The sequence below is a fragment of the Schistocerca serialis genome, chromosome 9 (assembly GCF_023864345.2).
Source record: "Schistocerca serialis cubense isolate TAMUIC-IGC-003099 chromosome 9, iqSchSeri2.2, whole genome shotgun sequence".
NCBI lineage: Eukaryota > Metazoa > Arthropoda > Insecta > Orthoptera > Acrididae > Schistocerca > Schistocerca serialis.
In genome coordinates, this window is record NC_064646.1 from 64,869,607 (window position 1) to 64,897,209 (window position 27,603).

The 27,603-nt window shown below is 38.8% G+C and overlaps 1 protein-coding gene across 1 annotated transcript in view; it reads left to right on the forward strand.

The window, feature by feature from the left end:
• Positions 1-27,603, forward strand: part of LOC126419139 (X-linked retinitis pigmentosa GTPase regulator-like) — a 358,411-nt gene that overhangs the window by 198,437 nt on the left and 132,371 nt on the right. The window contains exon 10 of the mRNA XM_050086247.1: positions 6,424-6,531. Coding sequence (XP_049942204.1) covers positions 6,424-6,531 — 108 coding nt within the window. The remainder of the gene's footprint in view (positions 1-6,423; positions 6,532-27,603) is intronic.

Genomic DNA, 27,603 nt, shown 5'->3' on the forward strand with positions numbered 1-27,603 from the left:
CCCTCCTATTTTTACCTACTTGATCCTCTGCTGCCTTCACTATTTCATCCCTCAAAGCTACCCATTCTTCTTCTACTGTATTTCTTTCCCCCATTTGTGTCACTCGTTCTCTAATGCTCTCCCTGAAACTCTCTACAACTTCTGGTTCTGTCAGTTCATCCAGGTTCCATCTCGTTAAATTCCCAACTTTTTCCAGTTTCTTCAGTTTTAATTTACAGTTCATAACAAATAGAATGTGGTCAGAGTCCACATCTGCCCATGGAAATGTCTTACAATTTAAAACCTGGTTCCTAAATCTCTTTCTTACCATTATACGATCTATCTGAAACCTTCCAGTATCTCCAGGCTTCTTCCATGTATACTACCTTCTTTCGTGATTCTTGAACCAAGTGTTAGCTACGGTTAAGTTACGCTCTGTGCAAAATTCTACCAGGCGGCTTCCTCTTCCATTTCTTACCCCCATTCCAAATTCACCTACTACATTTCCTTCTCTTCCATTTCCTACTCTCGAATTCCAGTCACCCATGACTATTAAATTTTCATCTCCCTTCACTATCTGAATAATTTCTTTTATCTCACCATACATTTCCTCAATCTCCTCCTCATCTGCAGAGCTAGCTGGCGCACAAACTTGTACGACTATGACTGCAATAATGCATTCACTAAGCTGTTCATAGTAGCTTATCCATGTTCCTATTTTTTTTATTCATTATTAAACCATCTCCTCCATTACCCCTACTTGATTTTGTATTTATAACCCTGTATTCACCTGACCAGAAGTCTTGTTCCTCCTGCTACCGAACTTCACTAATTCCCACTATATCTAACTTTAACCTATCCATTTCCCTTTTTAAATTTTCTAACCTACATGTCCGGTTAAGGAATCTGACATTCCACACTCCAATCCGTAGAACGCCAGTTTTCTTTCTCTTGATAATGACGTCCTCCTGAGTAGTCCGCGCCCAGAGATCCGAATGGGTGACTGTTGTACATCCAGAATATTTTACCCAAGAGGCACCATCATCATTTAACCATACAGTAAAGCTGAAAAATTACGGTTGTAGTTTCCCCTTGCTTTCAGCCGTTCGCAGTACCAGCACAGCAAGGCCATTTGGTTAGTGTTGCAAAGCCAGATGAGTCGATCATACAGACTGTTGCCCTGCAACTACTGAAAAGGCTGCTACCCCTCTTCAGGAACCACACGTCTGTCTGGCTTCTCAACAGATACCCCTCGGTTGCGCTTGCACCTATGGTACGGCTGTCTGTATCGCAGAGGCACGCAAGCCTCCCCATGCCTGAAGCGATGCAGTCCTTCAACAAAGGAAATTTGCTTACAATACATTAGTTCGTCCAGTCCAAGAGTATTGTTCATCTGTATGGGACCCTTACCAGTTGGATCTGATTCAAGAGATTGAGAAGGTCCAAAGAAGAGTGGCAAGATTAGTGACTGGTAGATTTAGCCATCGTGAGGGCGTTACAAATCTCATTGAAAGTTCGAAGTGGGACACACTTGCAGACAGACAACACGCTAAATGAAAGGGGGTGCTCACTAAATTCCGAAATCCGATCTTCGCTGAGGATGTAGAGCATATATTATTACCACCAACTTTCAAATCGCACAATGATCACCATTCAAAGTTAAGGGAAATTAGTGCTCATACTGAGGCATTCAGACAGTTGTTTTTCCCTTGCGCGATCCGCGTGTGGAACAGGGAGGGGGGGGGGGGGGGGGGGGGGATATGACTTTGGCGCGAATTGTGCCCTGCGCCACACACCGCTTGATGGCTAGTGGAGTATATATGTAGATGTAGATGTAGACAATTACAGATTTCACCCTATTGCAAGAGATACTAACTAGGAATAGTTAAAATAAATTAGAAAATCAATTAAATACATAAAACTAAGAACAAAATTAGGTCTGGTGTTATATTCTTTAAAACTGAGGGCCAACCTGTCTCTTTTATGAAAATGCAGATTATACTCACATATCCAGAATGAGATTTTCACTCTGCAGCGGAGTGTGTGCTGATATGAAACTTCCCGGCAGATTAAAACTGTGTGCTCGACTGAGACTCAAACTCGGGACCTTTGCCTTTCGCGGGCAAGTGCCCTACCAACTGAGCTACCGAAGCACAACTCACGCCCGGTCCTCACAGCTTTACTTCTGCCAGTATCTCATCTCCCACCTTCCAACCTTTACAGAAGCTCTCCTGCGAACCCTGCAGAACTAGCACTCCTGAAAGAAAGGATACTGCGGAGACCTGGCTTAGCCACAGGCTAATTACAGACTCCAGTAATCCTGAGCACTAGCCAGAAAATCAGTTCTACAGACTTCACAATGTGCTTATCACTCAGTCACGGTCCTTTATGGCTTTCTACCCAAAAAGGGAAAGTGTAGTAGACTCGAAAGTAAAGCAACAGTGGTGAAATCCGCAACCATCTCTGATCTTGAAGATTTGGAAATGGAAGTGGTCACTTTAAATGACTCACTAATTCCACTAGTCCACCTCCAATAGCTATGGACTCTACACCAAGGTGCAAAGAGAAAGGGGAGGCAAACTTCATCAGCAGATATTATGTGTACTAGAGTGGAATTTAAATGGCTTCAGAAATAATATGGAAGAACTAAAGCTCTGTACACATGGCTAGACCTGCATGTATATGCCTTCAGGAAACACAGTATTTTTAATACAAAAAAATATTAACAATATAAAAAAATACTGATTAGCTAAAAAGGGGATAAATAAACAGTCGCCAGCCCACTAGGGCAATGAATCTCCAGAATCTTAACATATGTATACATTCATACTTGTTCCATAGATCAGGAATACGACATTTCGTAATGGCAAAGAAATTTAAACAAATAATCACAGACGTGACATCAGAAGGTTGTCACTCTTTCCTACAACACAACAGTTCACGAGAAAATAAATGAATCAGAAAGCACTGAGTTTTCAGTTACTTATTCTGAAATACGAGGGTATTTCGAAAAGTAAAGATACAATGGCTCGCAGTCGTTAAATAGTACATTTATTTAGAAAACGTCAGTTACATCTTATTAACTGGATTATTTGTTATTTTTAAACATAATCTCACCTCCCCCTCCCTCCATTATCCAAACATTTGTTAAGTCGGTGCACAAGCTTCTGTATCCTACAGTCATAGAAGGTTGTCGGAACCATATTTCAACTTCATCTTTGATCTCTTCATTGTCGTGGAATGATTTTCCACCAAGATGTGACTTCAGGTAATGGAAGACATGGAAGTCAGTGGGCGCAAGGTCCAGGCTGTATGGCGGATGGTCCAATATGTCCCATTTGAATTGTTTGAGTAGTTCTTTGGTTACGAGCACTGTGTGAGGCCGAGTGTTGTCATGAAGCAAGCGGACTCCACTTGTCAGCATTCCCCTGCATTTGTTTTGAATTGCCCTTTGAAGACGTTTCAAAGTCTGGCAATATGCAGCAGCATTAATTGTCGTTCCAGGAGGCATAAATTCCAACAGAAGAATGCCTTGTCTGTCCCAAAAAACAGAAGCCATTATTTTCTTCGCTGAAATCGATGTTTTCCATTTCTTGGCTTTTGGTGAATTCGAATGGCGCCATTGGATTGATTGTTGCTTGGATTCAGGTGTATGGTGATAAACCCACGTCTCGTCACCTGTCGCAATGTGATCAAGGAACTCATCACCTGCTTCAGCATAGCGTGTGAGGAAGTTGAGTGCAAAGCCCATCCTTTTCTGTTTGTGTTCTTCCATTAACAGTTTTGGAACCCAGCGCGCGCACAATTCCCTGTACCCTAACTTTACAGTCACAACGTCATAAAGAGTTGTCATTGACATGTCCGGTATGATCTGATGCAATTCTTTCAATGTGAGACGTCTATTTGCACGAATTGCTTCCTCCGTTCTCCGAAGAAGGGCATCAGAGATCACAGATGGCCGACCTGTTCTTTGTTCGTCATGAACATCGGTCCTACCTACAGAGAAATGACGACACCATTTCGTTACATTTTGTCAATTCATAATGTTCCCATAAACAGAAACAACTTCTTTGTGAATATCCGCTGGTCGCTGACCTTTTGCATGAAGAAAACATATGATGGAGTGCACTTCGCATTTGGCGGGATTCTGAATCAGTGTAGCCATTTTAAACACGACCTACTCCAACCAGAAGCAACGTTCAGCTGCCGAACGACCGCAAGGAAAAAGCTAATAGTTCAAGGTTAACACCAGTGTTGCCAACTTGCTCGCCAAAACTCTTCTGTTCCTCTAGCGTACGGTGTATGTTTACTTTCCGAAATACCCTCTTACTAAATTTTGAAAGATATTCATAAAGTGGTTCTCTTTTCTCCATAGGTCTCTTTAATTTTCCTGTAGGCAGTATCTATCTTACCCCTAGTGGGATATGCCTCTACATCCTTACGTTTGTCCTCTGGCCATCCCTGCTTAGCCATTTTGCACTTCCTGTCAATCTCATTTTTGAGACGTTTGTATTTCTTTTTGCCTGGTTCATTTACTGCATGTTTATATTTTGTCCTTCATCAGTTAAATTCAATATATCTTCTGTTACCCAAGGACTTACTTTCCGAATTACCTTCGTACTAAATTTTGAAAGTAAAGTTAAATGAAGTTACTGGTTAAAGAAATGTAACTAAAAGTTTGTTACATAAAAATTTACTTTAAGTAACCTCAGTGTAACATAATGCAAAATTTAGAAAAAGGCAAACAATTTACTTCTGATTATTGAAAGATTGAAATGAATCCACTTTAAGCAAATGAGCAACTGATTTTACTTTTAATATAAAAACAATAAAATTCATACCAAGCCAGCAGAAGTCACATGCTGAACTAAATCCAGACTAAATGAAATTGTGCACTCTTAATTTGTGCTGTATCTTTAGTTATTAACTTTGCCAGTGAAATTTTACATTACTTTAAGTGACTGAAGTTAATACTCAAAATTTCAGATTAGTTAAGCATCTGTTAAACAATACAAGAATGAACAGTTACTGAGGCTGAAAATTTAGACTGAAACTGGTCATTAGCAAACACACAAAACAGGCAATAAATAGTTAAACAATTTTCATATTTTATGACACTCAGTGATTGCATGGAAAGGAAAGGGACACTGCGATACAGTCAGAAATAAATACACTATTACATCCATTACATATTAACTATAGTTTCTGTAATAAAGCATACATATTGAGAATCGGGAGTACAGCACAAGTTATCAGCAGATATGAAACACTGAAAAATTTTGGACGTTGCAGAAGGTATTTTCTCTGCATTTTCGATATTACAAAGAGTGTGTGTCACCCCCTTAATTGCCACGTGGGCATATATAATAAGTATGTGACTCTTTATTTTACTCTCCACCACAACATATTGAAAGCTGATCAAAATTGAAGTTTATCTGTTGGGAAGCTTTACTTGTGTCTTACCTGTTCTCTTTGATGTAGACACTGCATATTTGAATCTTGGTATGTACCACCAACAGCTTTTATACTTTTGTTAATGCTATGTATTCTGAAGTATTTCTAATTTGTGTCCTTTTGTAATAACTAGCAGATCTGAAGATGACTGGGTAAGCAGTTGAAACTAGTAATCACTATTTTCTACATTGCAATCTTGGCAAAGAAAGACTTCTTTTCCTGATGAAAATATCCTCCTGAGTAGCCCCTGCCTAGTTCGAATGGGACACATTTTCATCTCCAAAATGTTCTATATCCATGTGGATATCATCATCTTTATACCCCACAGAAAAGCTAGATGCCCTCAGGAAATACAATGGTTGTTGTTTCCACTTGTTCTTGGCTGTTCGCAGTACCAACATAGTAAATCTTTGTCAGCTGTGATCAATCATCCAGACTGTTTCCTCCACAACTATTGTAAACGCTGCCGTTCCTCTTCAGGAACCTTACGATAATCTGACATTTCACAGATATTTCTCCGATGTGGTCACAGCTAAGGTATGGCTGTCTGTATTGTTGAGACACTTAAGCCACTACACTGCAGCAAGGTCCATGGTTTTGGGGTAGGTACATTTGCTATACATATTGAACTCCAAAGGGAGCATTGTGTGATCTGAGAGTAAGGACATTGGACCAATAAGTTTGTCTCGTTCCTGTCTTTCATGTTATCCTTTCTTCATGTTGCAGTGGTACATGTAACTAGAGTGAAAAATTGAAAAAGAAACTGAAGGAATGCGAGATGTTTGAAAAGTGATGGCATATCCTTGCTGTCTGCGCACTTTATTATTACTGAAAGGAAATTTCAATGATTTACAAGTTTGAGTATTATTCTACTTTTTCTGGTTTTATAGACAGTCTTAACTTTACTGGTGGCAAAATACACATCAAATTTCTGCATTATTTGAAGTATGTAGTACAGAGCTTGCTGAACTGACAGAGTTGTTTCTGTAGGTTTCCTGTGGTGGATGCCATACAATGGTCTTAGCCAGGTGTCGAACGTTGGAAGAGAAACTGAGTTCGGAAGTCAGTGAATCCAGCAGTAATACAGATGTCACAGATGTGAGTAGCAATGTCTTACGTATTTTTGTTTATCCTGTTGCTGGCACAAAGTAATTCTTTACATTTTGACCATTTAATAGTGAGTTAAAAGGAGAAATTAGCGTAACAGATGTTGCAGTTACAATATGCAGTTTGTAAATTTTCTAGCTGTAATTAAATGACAGAGAATTTACATACAGTTCACTACCTCATATTTGCTTCTAATGTTACAAAGACTATTTAGCTTCAGAACTGCCTGAAGCATTTACAGAATTCGTAAATCATATCTTGCGGACTTGTAAAATTTGAAGTCTCACCTCAGTGAGATATGTCTGCATATACATGTTTCATATTCTGTCTAGCTTCGCAAAAGGTAGGTGATGCATACAAAAATGACCTGTGTGGATGTCCACAAAATGTCAAAATTTGTAAATGTGTTAGAGATAAGAACGAATGATAAAAAAAAAACATTTGACAGTTGGTACATTAGTGAATATTAACTAATTTTCAAAAATTGTCCAGATGTAGTGTCAAGTGCTGGTCTTAAGAGTTACAACACATATTTCACAGTTCATTTTAGCCATTTCTTGAGAGGAACTGTGTGGTGTTAGGCAATTTTGCACACTGATTTAGGCAGGTCTCCAATCTCTGTCTCAGCAGATGCAACACACAAACAGGTAAAATGTGATAACCTTGCAAGGAGAGGTCTCCAGGGGTGGGACTGAGTTATTGAAACCATCTATATAGTGATTAAGACCCCAGGTATCTCACCCTACAGCATTCACCCTGGTGTGCACTCGATTGCATATAATCGATGAAAAAAATTTCATAATTTTGTGTGTTGTGGAGCAGGGATGGGCCAAGATTTCACCGCATGAGCCTTGCCCGGGCACGAGTGCCAAAGCACTCAGCCCCGCTTAACATTTCCTCCACCGCCACACCATGCTGTCTGAGCGTGAAGAGGGGAAAACTGTGAACCCACTGCATTTAAATTGCAATGCAGTCACATTTCTCAACAAGATAGATCACAAGCACAACAAGATTAGATCACAAGCAAACTAAATTTTCAGTGTGATTTAATTATTTTTGGTGTATTGAAGGCATAATATAATTTTTACCTGGTACAAACTATTATCATAAAGACAGACACAGACCGTTTCAAAGAGTTTCTCACACAAGTTTAGTTTAGTTTCATAATTGAGAAACTTTGTGTAAGCAAATATGTCAGTCGAAATATTGCAGTGTAGCGATGCAGGGGGCTCCAAATTTGTCATTAAAGTCCGTAAATTACACAACTGATAGTATTTTTCAGTACAGGTATTTTGTTCATTCCAAGTAAGTATCAATTCGTGATGTCATCGTCCAGACACGAGTTGACAGTAATCTGAATCCATTTTAGCAGACTAATAGTTTCTTTCACGGGATAGAATTTTATTGATTATGAAATACAAGTTCTTGAAGTTTATTTAGAATAGAAAATGTTTAATTAGTAGTTGCATGCCATAATTTATCTGTTTAATATAAAGGAGTTTTGATTTTTGTATGCATGTAAAAAGTGTGAATTTACGTGCGGCTTTTACTCTTAGACGAGTTTCCAATTAGAGTATTCTTGAGGAAGAAAACCTTGCGTCACAAAGCACCTAGCATCTAGCGCACGTTGGTCTACCGATTATTCACATGATTTTGAAACGCATCCCTGTTGGTTTTTGAAAATTTTTGAACACATTCTAAGTTGATTTCTGAATGAATCATAAGTTGATTTTTGAATGCGGGCATAGTGTACGTGATGTCTCTGTCAGGGAATCCTCGTCGCATCTAGAAATAAACTTTCCTGCAAACAAAAGGGGACAGGGCTATACGAGTTGATTGGAATAAAGCCGAACAGGTGAACGCCAACTGCTGTTTGTTTATGTGATGGACTGGGTATGCGAATGATCAGCGTTGTTTTAATTACCAGCAAAGTTCATAGATTCAGACTACCAGAGTGGAAATAAGCGACTAACAGGAATAACAGGCAAGAAAGATTATGTATTATCTTCTTGGTGTATCCAAGAAAATGAAATTTTGGCAGAAAATTTTTGGTCAAATCGCTAAACTAGAAAGGGCGAGTTGTACAGTCCCTGGCTAGCAGCCGCGTAAGTTATATTGTGGGAGTAGTGCAGAAAATGTGTTGTACAAACGTGTAACAACGTCTAGAAGAAACGGGGACATCAGACAAATTACGGAAGAATATGACGATTTCAAACTTATCCAAAAATTTGGTACTATTGCTTTTCGGTTTCATGCTTGAGAAACTGGAGTGTATGAATGAAATGTGAAACTATTACGTAACATAAAGCTTTCTGCGTGTAGTAAGCTAGATGGGCATTTGATATTGGTACTTTGCAATTATATTCTGTCATATTATAAAAATTACCATTATTACCAAAACAGTCTCGCTTATTTGGTGTGTGTTAATTCCTGCAATATTAGAAAGGTCTATTTTCTTTTATCTAGCAGACAGTGACAAAATAAATGTAATCAGATCGAGAAACCACGCCAGTCTTGGATACTATTTGTATTAACAGCTTTTCCAGTATTAGACGACGACATTTCGATTATTCATGTAGCAAAATGTTTGGCAAATTTTGATGAAGGAACAGATTCTTTCACAGAAAGGAAAGCACGCCATGTAGAGCTGGAAGATTAGAGAGGCAAAAAAAAAAACAAAAATGAGCTGCTAGGACCTAAGGATTGAAGAAATGTGTACTGTCTTGCTTGTCTCTTATCTTTACTGGTTTTATGTATCTTATATTTAATTTTATGTCACACAGAACAGCAAGTTATTAGCTAACACGCTATAAAGAGTCCAAATTTTCGTAAGAGTTCTTGTTCCAGCATTAATTGCAAGGTGGTGTTTTTTTTTTTTTTTTTTTTTTTTTTTTTTTTTTTTTTAAAAAAAGAAAAAAAAGAGGGGCAGGATGTCAAACCAACCGACTGGGAGCAGGAGAGGCACCACAGGACATTTTAATTTCTGCTGGACATTTGTGTTCCTCAATGCGAAATACAGTGACATGCGGTAAAAGAATGCTGTGTGAAGAGGCGTGACACCGCACTTTGGCATACTTAAGACCAAATAACACATCATACATTTCCTCGAAGTTATATAATATTATTATTATTATTATTATTATTATTTTTCTTTCCTGTCTCAGTCGTTATGTCTGGTTAAAAATGGAAAGTGACGCGGACCTTGATCAAGCGTGACTTCCTTTTAACTGTATGGTATATGTTACATTGCATTTAGGAACTTCATTATTATTATTATTATTATTATTATTATCATTATTATTTTGCATCCTATCTCAAACACTCGATGGATGGGGCGGGAGGGGGGGGTGTCCACCATCTACTATTGCCCCGGTTCAAAATATCATAGATCCGGGGCTGATGCACAGATGAGTCTGAGTTATGGGGGGGGGGGGGGGGTAGCATCCACATGATCCGTGTTTACTTTTAGTGATTTTGCTGTTTCTTCTTCATTTACTGCCCTCACGTCAAATGTAAACTAAGTATTTTTCTGTGAAAATACATTCACATAATTACGGAAGGCTAAAATATGTTAATAGTTTCAGATTTTATTTTATTTCCACCTTTCTGCCAGTCAAGCATTAATCACCTTGCAGAATAATGAAGTTACTTTTGTCGCTTTGCTAAAGAAATTTGGATTTTACCTACCTTTTCCGCTGAGGCAGCCAATTTATTTGAAACAAAGTGTTTACCACACTATTGGCTAGTTTCATCTGTTTGCTGCATTTCAGGTGCATGTTTTCATTTTCTAGCATGATGACATTATGCCAAAATAAAGAACTCAACATGAGATAATACAGTACAGGTACTCTAAGAAAATTTACATTCTGAAAACCACACTGAAGAGCTTAATATCAGGTTGAGGCCTACTTCATTGGCAATCTGGACATACAAATGTGCACTTTAAGGTGAATTATTCATTGCAGTATGGTTCACAAAATTCTGACACTCTTGTAGTATCCACTGATGTCATGTTTCTTTTATGACATAGTGTAAGATCTTTTAATGTTTTACACATATGAGCTTCCTACATCATTGCAGCTCCGCAAACGCGGTGACAGCTCTTATCTGCTGCTGTCTAGCAACTGCTGGAACAAATCTATTTCTAACAGATCGCAGGAAAATATTGCGAATTGTGGTTTAAAAAGCATTATTTTCAAAGTAAATTTCCTTTTACGCAAGGTGAACTATGTGTGAGAATGTACGATCAGTTTCTTAAATCACTCGGCGTTTTACTCTCATTTAAAAATCAACTCTTTGATGACAATCCATTTGGAAGAATTTCGAGCCCAGAAGATCAGAGATTTATGATGGTATTAAACATTTTACTGGCACATTTGTGTTATGTATTTTAAAAGTGTAAAACGCGCAAAAAAAATCAACATTATATGTGAAAACTTAGCTTCTCTTGCAGCTTACTAATCTTAGAGACCAATACTATATCTGAAAGCTTTTCTTTTCTTGTAGCAGCAGCACTATGTATATTAACTTTTTCTATTTGTGTGTTCACGCTATTTAACAATGATGTTACTATTGGCTGACTACATCACGTGTCCTGTGCTCTGAATATCTGCTGTCATCAGCTGGCGAGATCACGTGACATGAGCTATGACTGGCTTACAAAAGTGCATTGCAATCTCGATTTCAATGCTTCGGAGAGTACCATGCGGTGTTTGGTGGAAAGCAAATTTATACTTTCGTAATATGAAAATATGCAGCGTACATATTGCTGCACATCGAAGAACTTTCCAAAACATGTTTTTTCCCCCGAGTTTTGTTTTCTAAAGTGCCGCAAAATCCTAAGCCGCTGTATAAAACCATAACCATTCAAATGATTCATAGGTTTTACAGTTCCGAGGGAAAGTGTACTGTCACTTAACATGGAAAAAGTGTATTTTCACCTGGGAGATCTGGGAAAAATCCGGGAATTTTTTTTCCTTGTCCACTTATACACCCTGTGTAATAAGGTTTATCTGAAGACTTCTATCATACATTATTATTTCACATGAAGTGGACAGATTATTAGTCGGAAACGAATTCGCCCACAACAGATTGTCCCGCCACAACTAAACTTTAATCGTGACTCTTCACAAGAGATTTCAAGAAGCAGGGATCAAGAAACAAGAAAAGAGGAGACATTGTCAAGAAACAAGAAAAGAGGAGACATTGGTATACTGGCGCCGAATGTGGGGCCTGAAAAGGATATACTAACAACTTCAGGCCCAAGGCACGAACTTCAACCCGTTGGAAAGGATAAGTACTCACAGCTGACGTGAATACTCGCAGGTATGAGTAGGATAGACATGGTGTAAAAGAACAGTTCTACTGTTTTGACTTTATCATAAACGATCCTCCATAAATGGAGTGCAGTTGTTCATATATGTTGTGGACAAATAATTTGTGTGTTGTGTTGACATTGATATTTGAACTGTGTATAAAGATACTAGGAAAAATGTACATGCGAACAAGGAGAGCACGCGATAATGCAACCCGGAGTTTGAAATTGTCGGGTGAGGGAAGTGAAAGTGAATATAATCCTCATGATGAGGTAACTAAGGAACCAAGTGTGGACCAGCAATCACATAATTTGAGTGAGGAAAATCCTGTTGAAGGAGTGCCAAATGTAATAAATGTAGGACAGCAATCACATAATTTAAGTGATGATAATATCATTGATATGGAGGTGACAGTAGAAGCAAACCCGAGTACAAGTAGAAATAGTAATATACAGGAGTCTATAAATACCATAGTTACACAGGAAAGTGTGAATCTCACATTAAATGTTACAGAGCTTAAAGATGATATTATTATTAAATTCATGGCGAGTATGCAATGTCACTTAACTGAGAATATGTGACGTTTAGATGATAAGGTTGATACTAAATTTGATTCCCAAACTGAAAAATTCAACACTCAAATGGGTTTACTCCAAGAAAATTTGGGTTCATTAAATGAAAAATTTGATAATAAGTTCGAGTCACTTGAAAATCATATCGTTTCACTTAAAGATGATCATAGACAATTAAAGAAGAAATTCGATAACTTAAAAGTAGAGTGAATTAGAAATAAAAGTTTCCATGGATATGACTACCTATACACCGAATTTATGGGTAAAATTAGTGAGATGGAGAATAAAAGCGAAACCATTTCAAAGGAGCATACTGATTTGTCAGATAAATTCTGTAACTGTGAAAGTAGTTACTCGAAGACTAATGTGCAAATCGAAAATCTGTCTAAAAAGATGTCAGAATTCAAAATAGACACTTGCAAGGACATAGATAAATATTTAAAGAACCAAACTAAGAAATTAGATGATCTTTCTAAGTGGATAGAAGTTAAAAATAAGGAAATCGAAGAGAAAGTCAATACCACTCTTGAGTTGAAACAAGCTGAGGTAGATAAGGAAAAACAGATGGGAAATGATGAACTTATCAAGTTATTTACTAGTGAGTTTCAGGCTGTTAAAGATAAAGTAATTGAAGAATTACCTAAGTGGCAACGTGAAACAAATTGTAAATTGTCAGAACAAAAATCTTCATGAAATGTATTGACTGAAGACAACCATTCTGAAGACAGGCTTAGGAATAATAAACCCTGTAGTGTAGTAAAATGTAACTGTTGTGGGAGTACACCCAATAAATTTTGTGACTGTTATGGAAATGAAAATGACACTTTTGTCCAAAGAGGGTACTTGTCGTCTTTAAAGGTTGAGACAATCATATTCAAAAGCAGACAGTTTCCTACCTTTTCAACTGAAAAAAGATAACATCCATCCAAAAATTTTCATCAACAATTTTAAGCATATTTTTCCTCGCAGTTGGTCTGAACATGATAGATTTCAATTTATTGTGTCCAAGATCACAGGTGAAGCAGCACTTCGAGCTGCAGAAGCGAGTGAAGAATAGTAATACATGCACAGCTTAGCAAAATACTGGTTGAGTAGCAAACAAGAGAGCCTACGAAAGGAGGTATATCAACTGGAGTTTTGTAATAGTAAACGAAGTTCATTAAGACAATATTTCGAGAAATACATTAAAAAAAGAAAAACGAGGTACTGGAGTGATCCTATTTCCCATAGAGAAGTGATACATATTTTGAAAGGAAGATTATCTATTCATGTATGTGAGAAACTTATAAATGTCCCCGACTACAACTTGGAACAGTTTCTGTCTGTAGTCGATTTATCGATATGGTACTAGAAGACGCCCGAGTATGGAATAATAATCAGATGTCTACCTCACAACGTAATAATTGTAATACTAATAATAATACTAACAATAACGACAACTGAGAAACTAAACCTATACTACAAGGAGGACAAGCGACTTCTTATGGCTATAGTAAAGCTAATAATAATAATAATAAATATAAACATAACATCTACTATACTAAAGAAACCTATGGAAATAATAATAATCAGGTGAATCAGATTACTACAGGAAAACCAAATTGTAAACGCAGATATAATGATCCGAATAATCAGTATGGTAATTCATGCAGACATGATAAGTACCCAGAAGACAATCCTGGTAGTATACAACCTTAGGAAGACCCTTTGACACCTGAAGTTCAGTGGGTAGACACAAATGTAACCTAACAACCACAAGGACCGATACCACTCGGAAAAGGAGCAATAAAGTCGCGAAGGGAACAACTACCAAATTCCGACCATACTGTACGTATTGTTGAAGTATATGAACAACCGAATATGACATCTGCCGAAAGATTAAACTAAAACAAGTCACCAAAAGCCTTCCTAGGATGACTGCAGAGGATGAGGAGGGCAGGCATCATTTCAAAGTGAATGTACTGAGGTATAATGATGATTTGGAACTAAGGGAGGAACTGATTGACGAAACGCCTGAAATTTCGAATAAGTGTGGACGAATTCTGCAGGCAGTAGTTCAGGCAGTAATAAATGGTATTGATGTTTAAATTTTAATTGATACTGGAGCCACTGTTAGCTTAATGACGCAAGATTGTTTTAAACAGTTTGAGGAGCAAAAATTCTTACATTTCCTGTTACTGGATGTACTGAATCTGGAACATTTAGTGCAAAAGCTCAAAAGGTCTCAAAGCAGGCACGAGTCAGCATTATGATGCTGGGGGGCTTCAATAGAAAGTACCTTCTTAATTGTTTCAAGAATGACCGTACCATGTGTTTGCGGTCTACATTTTTTGTGTGATGCTGGAGCAGTCATCAATTTAAAAGAAGGAACATGTATCTTGGACTCTGAAGGTTACGTTTTGATAGTCTCTATGATAAAGGGGAAAATAGTCCCAGATCAGTATTGCATGAAGTTAATGGTTAGCTATATTAGTATTGACTGTAATTTAGTTGATGATACTTTCTATATTGAATATACTGGAGAAGAAATAAGTCAAGTTTCACTTCAGGAAAAAATCTCCAAATCCGCATACTTACCTGCAAGTCAACGAGAAGATTTGTGTTGCGTGTTAAGTAATTATCTGCCAGTAGTTAGCAAACGTTCCAGAATAATCAGAGGTTTTGAGTAAGACATTAAGGCATATCCACACGAATCTTTTTGTCGCACTTCCTACTCTGTTCCTTGGTCAAAGAGAGAGGTAGTCAAGAAAGCAAATAACAAAATGTTAAGAGTGGGGAATTATAGAGCCCTCTCATTCTGAATATTGTAGTCCTCTTTTGGAGGTCCTCAAAGCGAATGGCGACGTCAGATTAGTTCTAGACGCCAGAGAGATAAACAAGATAATCATACCGGTACAGACAAGACCTGAAAATTTGGATGAGTTAATTCTGAAATCTCAATTGAATCTCTATAGTATACTGCTTTTATTTTTCTGGTCGGGAGTTACCTATTCACTGTTATGTCATTTGGACTAAATATTAATAGAGGTGTATTTATATCGGCGCTAGACACTGTACTTGGACGAGATTTGCTCGATAGAGTTACCTTGTAGGTGGATGACCTATTGATCGCTACCGAAACAAGGGAGGAGCATCTCGATTTTCTTGAAAAAGTATTTACGAAATTCTTAGAGTATGGAGTAACAGTAAATTTAATGAAATCAAGATTTGCCAGAAGTCAACTGAAGTTCCTAGAACATATAATTGCGCCAGACGGTATCATGCCGAATCCTAAGACAATGAGTGCTATCAAAGTGTGTCCCTATCCTAAATGTAAAAAGGAATTAAAATCTTTCATGGGATTAGCCTCATTTTTCTGCTGATTTCTGCCTAATCAATCGATCAGCCAAGGATGTTTATTACAGTTACTACAAAAGAACATCATGTCGAAAGAGACCCCTGTCAAGCGTTTGACAAGATCCTAAACGCTTAAGTTGCTGCCCAGTTGTTACATCATCCGAAACTTGAACAGGATTTTTACATTGCCACTGGTGTTTCTGAAACAGACCTAGGCGCTACGCTTTTCCAAATGGATGATCCACAAGATTTGAATACCATTAAGATTATAGGATTCGCAAGTAGAACGCTCTCTAAATGTAAAAGGGCATACTGCACCACAGAGTTAGAAGTAGTACGTGTGGTATGGGCACATAAAAAGTTTAGATATTTTGTCTATGGAAAAAGAATAACCATATTTTGTGACCATAAAGCTTTGCCTTATATTTTAACAGGAAGAATGTTTCATTCAAGGTTAACCTGATGGGCCTTGTTACTTCAAGAATATAACATTTCAGTGCAATATATAAAAGGGAAAGACAACATTGTATTTGATGCTCTATCTCGTATGCCTAGAAGACAGGATACTGAAGAATTTGAGGAACAGACTTTAGATTTCAAAGTAATGAATCTGTCTATTGCATTTTGTGAGAAACAAATTTAAAAGTTTTGTCACAATACGTCGCAGTTGCAAGAACGAGATCCTTATTGGAAACCTATTGGAGATGTAAACTGTCAAGGAGCTACGAATCATTCTGGTAGTCTATATACTTCAAAATCTAATATATTATTTCGAACTTACTTACTTTTTCATGTCTGGAGATTTGTTTCAAAGCCTTTCAGCCCAATGTCGGGCCAAGTACAATGTTTCTCTCTTCTCAAGCCATAGTTCGTCAAGGGTACACCTTGTAGGGCAGATGGTACACTGTAGAAGGTGTTCCATATCCTGAACTTAACCACAGTCGCATTTGTTGTCTCCTTCGTCCTTGAAGCCCCATTTGACTAGATTTGCTTTAACTGGTGCTACGCCTGTTCTGATGCAGTTCAGTGTTCTCCAAATCTTCCAGCTTGATGTACTGCCGCTGGGTATTTCTCATGAGGCAGGGTAGTCCTTCGGAGGCTCATTCAATTCACTAGTGAGAAATCTCTTGCGGGATTTAAGCCTGCTACGTCTACATGAAGAACCATGCAGCAGGTAGCGCTCGTCGAAAATCAGTTTAAATTTTTCTGTATGTTCGTGCGCGATTCTTGGGGATTCAGGAGATGAGAATCCAGCTGCTTTGTATATTTTCCCAAGTGGAGTGGGTTTCATGCATCCTGTTGTTAGCCTGCATGTTTCATTAAGGACTGTAGTGACTTTTTTTGACATGTGTGGATCGGAACCATACAGGGCATGCATATTCCGCCGTGGAGAAGCAAAGTGCTTGAGCAGTTGTTCGTAATACAGTCAGACTAGCTCTCCATTTACTATTCGTCAGTTTTCTTAAAATATTGTTCCTGGCAGCAACTTTTTGGCAGGTTTTTTCACAGTGATATCTGTACATCAGTGATCTATCAAGCACGACACCAAGGTATGTTGGTTTGTCCGTATGGTCCAGTTTGTTGCCATTCCAGGTGACGTTCAGCTTCTTGTTTGCCTGTTTTGTGCGGAGATGGAAAGCGCTAACCTGTGTCTTAGATGTATTTGGTTTGAGGGAGTTCTCTTTATAGTATTCAGACATTATGTGTAGCGAGCTTTCTAATTTCCCTTCTACTTCCTCGAAGCTATTTCGAAGAAAAACTAATACCGAAGCTTGGAAAGCATGCATTCCAAAGGAACGTCTGGAATCTTTACTGCGGTATATGCATCTGGACGCTTTGGATCTTTAAAATGCAAAGCCAAGTTAGCCCAATATTGCTACCATCCGAATTTAGAATGCTTGGGTAGTAACATTCTAAAGAAATGTAAGATCTGCCAGAAAACTAAACCCATCACCTATTGCTGAAAAATTGAATTACATCCAATCATACCACACCAACCTTTGACATTAATATCTTGTCATGTCTGTGGACCATGTCCCACTACTCGTGGAAGATTTAAGTATATTCTGGCATTCTACGGTATTTTTCGAAAGTATTTGAAATTGTATCCTTTGAGGAATCTACATGTGCGTCCTGTGCTAAGGAAATTTGTCAATGATTTCGTAACAGAGTTTGGAAGACAGAAGATGATATTGACAGACAATGCTGCCTTTTACACCAGCAGAATCTGGAGAGAGACTATGCACGAATACAATATTAAACTCACACAGATTATATATCACCTTTTTATACCTGCGGGAATCCAGTCGAAAGAATTTGAAAGGATTTATAATGACTTGCCTCGTACTTATAAAGGATATTCGCCCAACTAAGTGATGTGTGGCAAGGATGATTCTCAAGACTGTGTAAAGAGATGGCCACAAATTAAAGAAGATAATTTCAATAAAGAGGACATCTCGAAGAAAGTTTACTTAAATCTACAACATCAAGCTCAATTACAAAAGGCAAAATTCGATAAAAATGTGAAGAAGGTAATAACCTATGTTGTTGGAGAATAAATATTGTTGAGAGACCATCCAAAGGCCTAAAGAAAAAGTTAAATAAGAAATGGCAGTATTTATATACTGGACCATGCAGAATAATATACAAATTCCCCATGAAGGAAGTTTATATTTGCTGAATGTGATTCTAATGTGATAAAGGTTTATTCCACCACATTGAGATGGAAGAAATATTATCAATGAGAAGGCATGTACCATTTATGAAGAGAAACTGAAGGAAAAGAGAACGATAAGAGTATTTACTAATAGGACACCGATACTAGACTTGAGCCACAGAATGAGCCACAAGATGTATTATTTTGTTCATTATTTTATATGTAGTTAATAAGATTATTTCATTGAATTATTATTAACTGTAATGTATGTGTTATGGCAAACACACCACAATAATATAATTTAATCAGATTAGAATGAAAAAGGTCACAGAAAAGATAATTTCTGGAAAGAGAAAGAAGCAGTTAATAGATTGAAGAGCAAGAGAAAGCAAGGTTAACTGACTTCAGGATGTTTGGTTAAAGAATGCTACGCTAGATGCATAAGTATTTTACGTTTATGAATTATTGAAGAAATTTTATAGGTATTAATAGTAGAAAGTATGTTTCATCTATGTGTAATGGGAATGATCAAAGCTAAAGGAAATATGAGAAAGGAATGAAAAGGAAGCTGCTGTAGCTGTCTAATCGACGTTATAATCTAGAAAACACAATAAGGAGAAAACCACGTGTTAATGACAATGGAAGCATGATACAAAACATACGAAAATAATATTTTAATTTCATGATAAACCGATAACCATTATGATAAGGAAAATGAACGCAGATCTCATGAAGGTACGGTGGTAAGGAGATGGAAAGACTATTGTCTAATATAAACTGAGCTCAATTATGTGATGGAACAAACTTCAATATTGTATGCAATGAAAAAATGCACCAAAACAAGCACAGGTGAACAATCCTTATAGTATTTATGACGACGCAAATCTGCACAATAAGGGAAAAATGCACCAGCAAATCTGTAGCACGCTTTCTATAACGGCACTTATGCAGTTTAGCAGGTACGGAAAAAATTTATCAATTTTCTTCAAAATTTGATCGATTATAGTCAAATTTGATACGCTGATTACGAATACGATATTTATTTTCGCCCCAGTCAATTATTTACATCAAAAAAATTGTTTTAAATTTTTTTAAAATTTTTTTATTTTTCGATATTTTGTCGATATAGTGAATTCTGATGCGCTGATTTCGAATATAACATCCATTTTCATTTTCCCTCTGCCCGATAAGCGCGGCGCTGCCGATGACGCAACATTGCGTAATACACTAACTAATCAGTATTTTCAAATCATAGGCGGCCGCTGCCGCATTCCAAAAAAAAAACTCCCAACCTAACCTCAAGTGGGCTACGCTACAGATCACTTTATTTATGAAAATACAAAGTACAATCACCAACAAACTTTACATATTCACCCACAAAGCTCTCCAAGCCAGATACATTTGGAATGAAAAATTTTTTCCGTACCTGCTAAACTGCATAAATTGATCTGTAGCGTAGCCCACTTTAGGTTAGGTTGGGAGTTTTTTTTTTTGGAATGCGGCCGCGGCAGCGGCCGCCTATGATTTGAAAATACTGATTAGTTAGTGTATTACGCAATGTTGCGTCATCGGCAGCGCCGCGCTTATCGGGCAGAAGATATCGCCGACAGTCAAGGGAAAATGAAAATGGATGTTATATTCGAAATCAGCGCATCAGAATTCACTATATCGACAAAATATTGAAAAATAAAAAAAATTTAAAAAAATTTAAAACAATTTTTTTGATGTAAATAATTGACTGGGGCGAAAATAAATATCGTATTCGTAATCAGCGTATCAAATTTGACTATAATCGATCAAATTTTGAAAAAAAATTGATAAATTTTTTCCGTACCTGCTAAACTGCACAAGTGCCTCTATAACAATAAACCAGCACTTGAAATGAATGAAACCTTTAAATAAACAAAGCGGTGTATCGCGATACACACATCGACGAGAGTATTACCAACCTGCAGTAAGCAACTTCAAGCCGTAAAACGGACAACAAATGCTGTAATTCAGATTTCAAGGAAATAATCTTTATTAAACAAATTACGAAATACATTCGCTGAATAACTGGAAGAATTGAGCGGTCCAGAATTATGCATTCACTTAGTTTTTCTGTTGACAAAAACAATATCTGAATATCAGGCAAAGACACAACACTTGCTCCAGAGAGAATCGCAAGACACGCAGTGGAGAAGCAGAGATGATACTACTAGCTGCTAATGTCATCCAACCCGACATTGTACGCGGCTCATTTGAAAAGCAAAAAAGATGATGACCGAGCTGACTTAAGCTGCGTGTACGGCTCGGTGGAGGTCGCAGTTCTATCCATTTTCTACCGGAACTGGCTGCAATCCCTGCCTTGTGCAGCCAGTTGATGGGCTTCTCACCAAATAGTGAAGTGTTGTGTGTGTGTGTTGTGTAGTGAGTGTGAAGTGCATCGTGTCAAAAAGTGAAATTCGAAGAAATTCATTGACTTTTGGAAATTCATTTGAACGGGCAATTTGTGTTAGACCCCGATTTACAATTACTCATGTAAAATTTGATGTAAAGTGTATGTTACAAGTTGTGGTATGAAACTAGGGATGGCTGAACTAAGGTACAACGGCACAGTACACAACCCTAGCACACTCCAGTGAATCCTGCAACGTCTTCAATCTTATCGCGACAGATTCGGGGGCAGTGTAGCGATGCAAGGGGTACCAAATGTGTCATAAAAGTCCGTAAATTACTCAACTGGTAGTATTTTTCAGTACTGGCATTCCTTTCATTCTAACAAAGGAACCTCCCCATCGCACCCCCCTCAGATTTAGTTATAAGTTGGCACAGTGGATAGGCCTCGAAAAACTGAACAAAGGTCAATCGAGAAAACAGGAAGAAGTTGTGTAGAACTATGAAAAAATAAGCAAAATATACAAACTGAGTAGTTCGTGGGCAACATAGGCAACATCAAGGTTAATGAGCGCACAGCAGCGCCGTGGTCCCGTGGTTAGCGTGAGCAGCTGTGGAGCGAGAGGTCCTGGCTTCAAGTCTACGATCCAGCAAAAAGTTTACTTACTTCATTTTTGCAAAGTTATGATCTGTCCGTTCGTTCATTGATGTCTCTGTTCACTGTAATAAGTTTAGTGTCTGTGTTTTGCGACCGCACCGAAAAACCGTACGATTAGTAGATGAAAGGACGTGCCTCTCCAATGGGAACCGAAAACATTTGATCCAGGAAAACACGTCTAATATTTTCCATACGACACTGGTGACGGCATGTGCGTCACATGACAGGAATATGTTGTCGACCCACCTAACTTGCACACTTGGCGAATGGGTAAAAAGATTCTTCTACCTTGCCCGATTTAGGTTTTCTTGTGGATGTGATAATCACTCCCAAAAAAGTGATGAAAACATGAGAGTGTGTCACATAAACTGCAACAAATGAATGCAACAGTTTCACAGTCGCACAGTTTTCTCTGTGCTCTGTCAGAACATATGTTTTTAACGTTTTCAAATTTTTCCGTGTGTAGACAGTCAAATCCTGCATATGCCCAAGCAAATCTGAACATGTCCTAGAATTTTCGAGAGCGAAATTGATTATGTGTGAGTGCCTGAACTCTGATAATTGTCTGAAAATAAAAATTTAAACTTTTTTCTGGAGGGAAGACTTGAACCAAGGACCTCTTGCACCGGAGCTGCCCACGCTAACCACGGGACCACAGCGCTCCTGTGCCCTGAGCAACCTTGATGTTGCCTATGTTGCCCATGAACTACTCAGTTTGTAAATTTTGCTTATTTTTTCATAGTTCCACACAACTTCTTCCTGTTTTCTGGATTGATCTGTGTTCAGTTTTTCAAGGCCTATCCACTGTGCCAAATTATAACTAAATCTGAGCGGGGTGCGATGGGGAGGTTCCCTTGTAAGTAAGTATCATTTCGTGACGTTATCATCCAGACACAAGTTGACAGTAATCTGTATCCGTTTTAGCAGACTAATAGTTTCTTTCAAGGGATAAAATTTTACTGATTATGAAATACGAGTTCTTGAAGTTTATTTAGAATAGAAAATGTTTAGTTAGTAATTGCATGCCATAATTTATCTGTGTAATATAAACGTGTTTTGACTTTTATATGCATGTAAAAAGTGTGAATTTATGTGCGGCTTTAACTCTTAGATGAGTTACCACGTAGAGTGCTAGAAGTGCGCGTGTACAGTTCGCTAAGGGTCAATTCTAGTGTCCGATACCACCCGTTGGCTTTGGCCAATGACGTAATGTGTGGTGTTATTTTGTTTGTGCCGCAGATTGCTGTCGATGAATGTTAAATGATTTCTCTAGATTTCCTCGTAATGCGCGTATAGTAAGAATTCTATGTAGATAGTTTTGTTTTCATCTCGTTTGTTTGTTTTCGGCGTTAATGAAAGTAGTCGAGATTTATAAGTAGTCTTGATTTCTGACGCTGTTCGTTATGGATGAGTTAGTTGTTTTTACTGTGAAAATTCTGCTTCAGAAAATGAGTGACCGTAAATCAAATATCAAATTTTTGCAATCATTGGGCGACATTGCTGAAGTTTGCAAGTGCAGTGTCTGTGTAAATTATATGATTTTGACGCAGGTTGCATCATCACGAACTTCCGATGAATTCATGTGGAGGTGCAGAAAAAATAGCATATGGAGATCCATAATTTATCTGTTTAATATGAAGGTGTTTCGATTTTTGTATGCATGTAAGAAGTGTGAATTTATGTGCTGCTTTAAGTCTTAGACGAGTTACCACTTATGCTCGGTTTGGTTTACACTAGCAAGTTATTGCAGGAATTTACTTGCGCAGAGGAACTTGCCACGCGATTTGCGAGTGTAAACATATCGCCAAGTGGACTTGCGACCGTAGCAATTGATTGCGGAAGTGACTTGCTGCACGTTTTCCGCTTCCAGTGTGAACGCTACGCAAGAACTATCTGCAAGTAACTTGCAGCTTTTAGGATTTTTATCTATTTCCTTCAAGTAGGAATCGCGAGTTATAGTAAGTATGTCGTCTGCATAACACTCATATTTAACATTTTACTTTATGTGGTGACTCAATTTTATGCAACCATCTTACGTATTATATGCAAACAAATTTCAGAAATGGAGGAGAAACAGGAATGGATGAAACAGGATACAGAACATTTTATTAAATCCGTGGAGAGCTACCCCGAAATATGGAACGTGCATAACCGGCACTTTAAGGATATAGTGAAGAAGATGAGTGCATTAAATGAAATCTCGTCGATATTCGACACATCTGTGAAAGATGTACAGAGGAAGTAGCATAACTTGAAGACACAACCCCTTTGCATCCTGCATCCACCCACATGTTGTTTTAGGAGTCTAGATAAAGACGATGTGTAATTATTACACGTTCTATTTAATTTTATAAGCATATCATTCTGTAAAATGCAGTTTATTTTAATAAAAAATTAATTTATTGTTGTGTTTTCACATACCTTCAAATAATAATCCCTTTTCAGGACTTCAAAAATGGCTCTACATACATCGGGTACGATCAGAGAAATCGTGCTGACGGGGAATATGAAACAAGTACATTAGGGACTTGTATGAGTCTCCTACAAAGAAAAGATTTCAAAATTCAAACCTTTTTTGGTTTTATGTTTCACATAAATAAATGAAATGCCTATTTTATTCGTAGCTCACCTGTAGCTATAAATCGTAGATTGACTAGCAAACGTTCCTTTGCTGAAATAGCAGTGCAGAAGTTTGTGTCTCGTTTTGATATGACGGGCGCTATTAACGTCAAAAAATACTCAGATCATTTGAAGATATTCTGCAAAAGTATCCATGCTCTCGATACTAAGTTCTTGCAAAAGGTTATTATAGGCTCAATTTTGCGCCTTCTCGTTATCCAATCTCTAACCCAAATACTTCTCTTTTTCATGTTTTTCATTACAATTACCACAGCTGCAGCATATCTCACCCGCCTACTTCTCATTTTATACTTCAGCTGACACTCGTAGTGGTACTGAAAGCATATATAAACAGTATCAGCAAGTTATTGACGCAAATTTCTTGCTAAAGAACTTGTGGAAGAATCTTGCTTAATTCTTACGCTGCTGTGTAAACACAGCTGCAAGCGGTTTCAATAGCTTCTGCAAATGACTTGCTAATGTAAACCCAGCTAAAAGTGCGCATGTACAGTGAGATGACGTCGGTGTGATGGCTCTGTCCGCCGTGGTCATCACAACTATACGTTTGGTCGATTTACTCTTGATTAACCTGATCGCTGGTTCCCAAGCCTTGGTAAGATTATAGCCACAGTCACGGTTTATGAGGTCGTCATTGGTGCGAATTTCGATGGCCTCTCTAACAACGCTGTCCCAGTATCTCGACGTCTGTACCAGAATCCTCGTGCGGCCGTACTCCATGGCGTGATTTTCCGACAAACAATGTTCAGCGACCGCCGACTTGCTCGGATACATCAGTCGAGTGTGCCTCTGGTGTTCACGGCATCGATCCTCGACGGTACGCATCGTCTGACCAATATGCGACTTGCCACATTGACACGGAATCTGGTACACGCCGGCCTTCCTCAAACCGAGGTCATCTTTGGCGCTCCCCACCAGTGCACGAGTTTTATTTGGAGGACAAAACACAGTTCCAACCCGGTGTTTCATCAGAATGCGGGCGATTTTCCCCGAGAGTGCGCCTGTGTATGGAATAAATGCAGTGCCTACCTCCTCCCGCGTGACTTCATCCATCTCAACAGGTTGTGCTGCAGTGGTTGGGCGGAGAGCACGTTGAATCTGCCACTGAGTACCCATTTTTTCGAAATACAGTACTCAGATGTTCCAATTCCTGGGGTAGACACTCTGCGTCAGAGATAGTGCGCGCCCTATGTACTAGAGTTTTACTGTATTTCGAAAAAATGGGTACTCAGAGTGGCAGATTCAATGTGCTCTCCGCCCAACCACTGCAGCACAACCTGTTGAGATGGACGAAGTCATGAGGGAGGAGGTAGGCACTGCATTTATTCCATACACAAGCGCACTCTCGGGGAAAATCGCCCGAATTCTGATGAAACACCGGGTCGGAACTGTGTTTTGTCCTCCAAATAAAACTCGTGCACTGGTGGGGAGCGCCAAAGATGACCTCGGTTTGAGAAAGGCCGGTGTGTACCAGATTCCATGTCAATGTGGCAAGTTGCATATTGGTCAGACGATGTGTACCGTCGAGGATCGATGCCGTGAACACCAGAGGCACACTCGACTGATGTACCCGAGCAAGTCGGCGGTCGCTGAACATTGTTTGTCGGAAAATCACGCCATGGAGTATGACCGCACGAGGATTCTGGTACAGACGTCGAGATACTGGGACAGCGTTGTTAGAGAGGCCATCGAAATTCGCACCAATGACGACCTCATAAACCGTGACTGTGGCTATAATCTTACCAAGGCTTGGGAACCAGCGATCGGGTTAATCAAGAGTAAATCGACCAAACGTATAGTTGTGATGACCATGGCGGACAGAGCCATCACACCGACGTCATCTCAGACGCCGTCGCAATCTGTTCCACCGCGCGACCGTGGCGCGGGGCGCGGACGGCGGAGGGAGCGCGCCGCGGGCGGAGGGTATTTAAATCGGCCGCCGCCGCGACCGAACCCAGTTCCCTCTGAGCAGCCATAGCGTACGGATCTCCGTGCCGGCACGTTCACAGGAGCTCAGTCCGTCAGTTCACCTGATGATGGCGACATGTATGATCGCCGAAATATTGTGCCCGTTGGACACTATAGACCGGCAGCATACCCGTGGATATTTTGATCATTCATAGTTTTTTTTTAGAAAAACTTTATTGATACAACAACATCAACATTATGAAACAATCGAAAGAAGGTATTATGATACAAATTATTTATGAAATCAACAAACATTGTGAGATACACATTGACCCACCACCTTATGTTAGAGAATCCCCTCCCTAGGCCCGACAAGACGCCTCCTGAGACGCAGCAAGGTAGGAGTAGGCAAAATGCAACAGGGAATAACAATATTAATGTGCTAATAGTAAACTGCAGGAGCGTCTACAGAAAGGTCCCAGAACTGCTCTCATTAATAAACGGTCCCATATAGTACTAGGGACGGAAAGTTGGCTGAAACCAGATGTAAATAGTAATGAAATCCTAAACTCAGATTGGAATGTATACCGCAGAGACAGGCTGGACAGTGAAGGTGGAGGCGTGTTTATAGCGATAAGAAGTGCAATAGTATCGAAGGAAATTGACGGAGATCCGAAATGTGAAATGATTTGGGTGAAGGTCACGGTTAAAGCAGGCTCAGACATGGTAATTGGATGTCTCTATAGGCCCCCTGGCTCAGCAGCTGTTGTGGCTGAGCACCTGAAGGATAATTTGGAAAATATTTCGAGTAGATTTCCCCACCATGTTATAGTTCTGGGTGGAGATTTTAATTTGCCGGATGAAGTCTGGGAGACTCAGACGTTCATAACGGGTGGCAGGGACAAAGAATCCAGTGAAATTTTTTTAAGTGCTTTATCTGAAAACTACCTTGAGCAGTTAAACAGAGAACCGACTCGTGGCGATAACATATTAGACCTTCTGGTGACAAACAGACCCGAACTATTTGAAAAAGTTAACGCAGAACGGGGAATCAGCGATCATAAAGCGGTTACGGCATCGATGATTTCAGCCGTAAATAGGAATATTAAAAAGGGTAGGAAGATTTTTCTGTTTAGAAAAAGTGACAAAAAGCAGATTTCAGAGTACCTGTTGACTCAACACAAAAGTTTTGTCTCAAGTACAGATAGTGTTGAGGATCAGTGGACAAAGTTCAAAACCGTCATACATAATGCGTTAGATGAGTATGTGCCAAGCAAGATCATAAGAGATGGAAAAGAGCCACCGTGGTACGACAACCGAGTTAGAAAACTGCTGCGGAAGCAAAGGGAACTTCACAGCAAACACAAACATAGCCAAAGCCTTGCAGACAAACAAAAATTACGCGAAGCGAAATGTAGTGTGAGGGGGGCTATGCGAGAGGCGTTCAATGAATTCGAAAGTGAAGTTCTATGTACTGACTTGGCAGAAAATCCTAAAAAATTTTGGTCTTATGTCAAAGCGGTAGGTGGATCAAAACAAAATGTCCAGACACTCTGTGACCAAAATGGTACTGAAACAAAGGATGACAGACTAAAGGCCGAAATA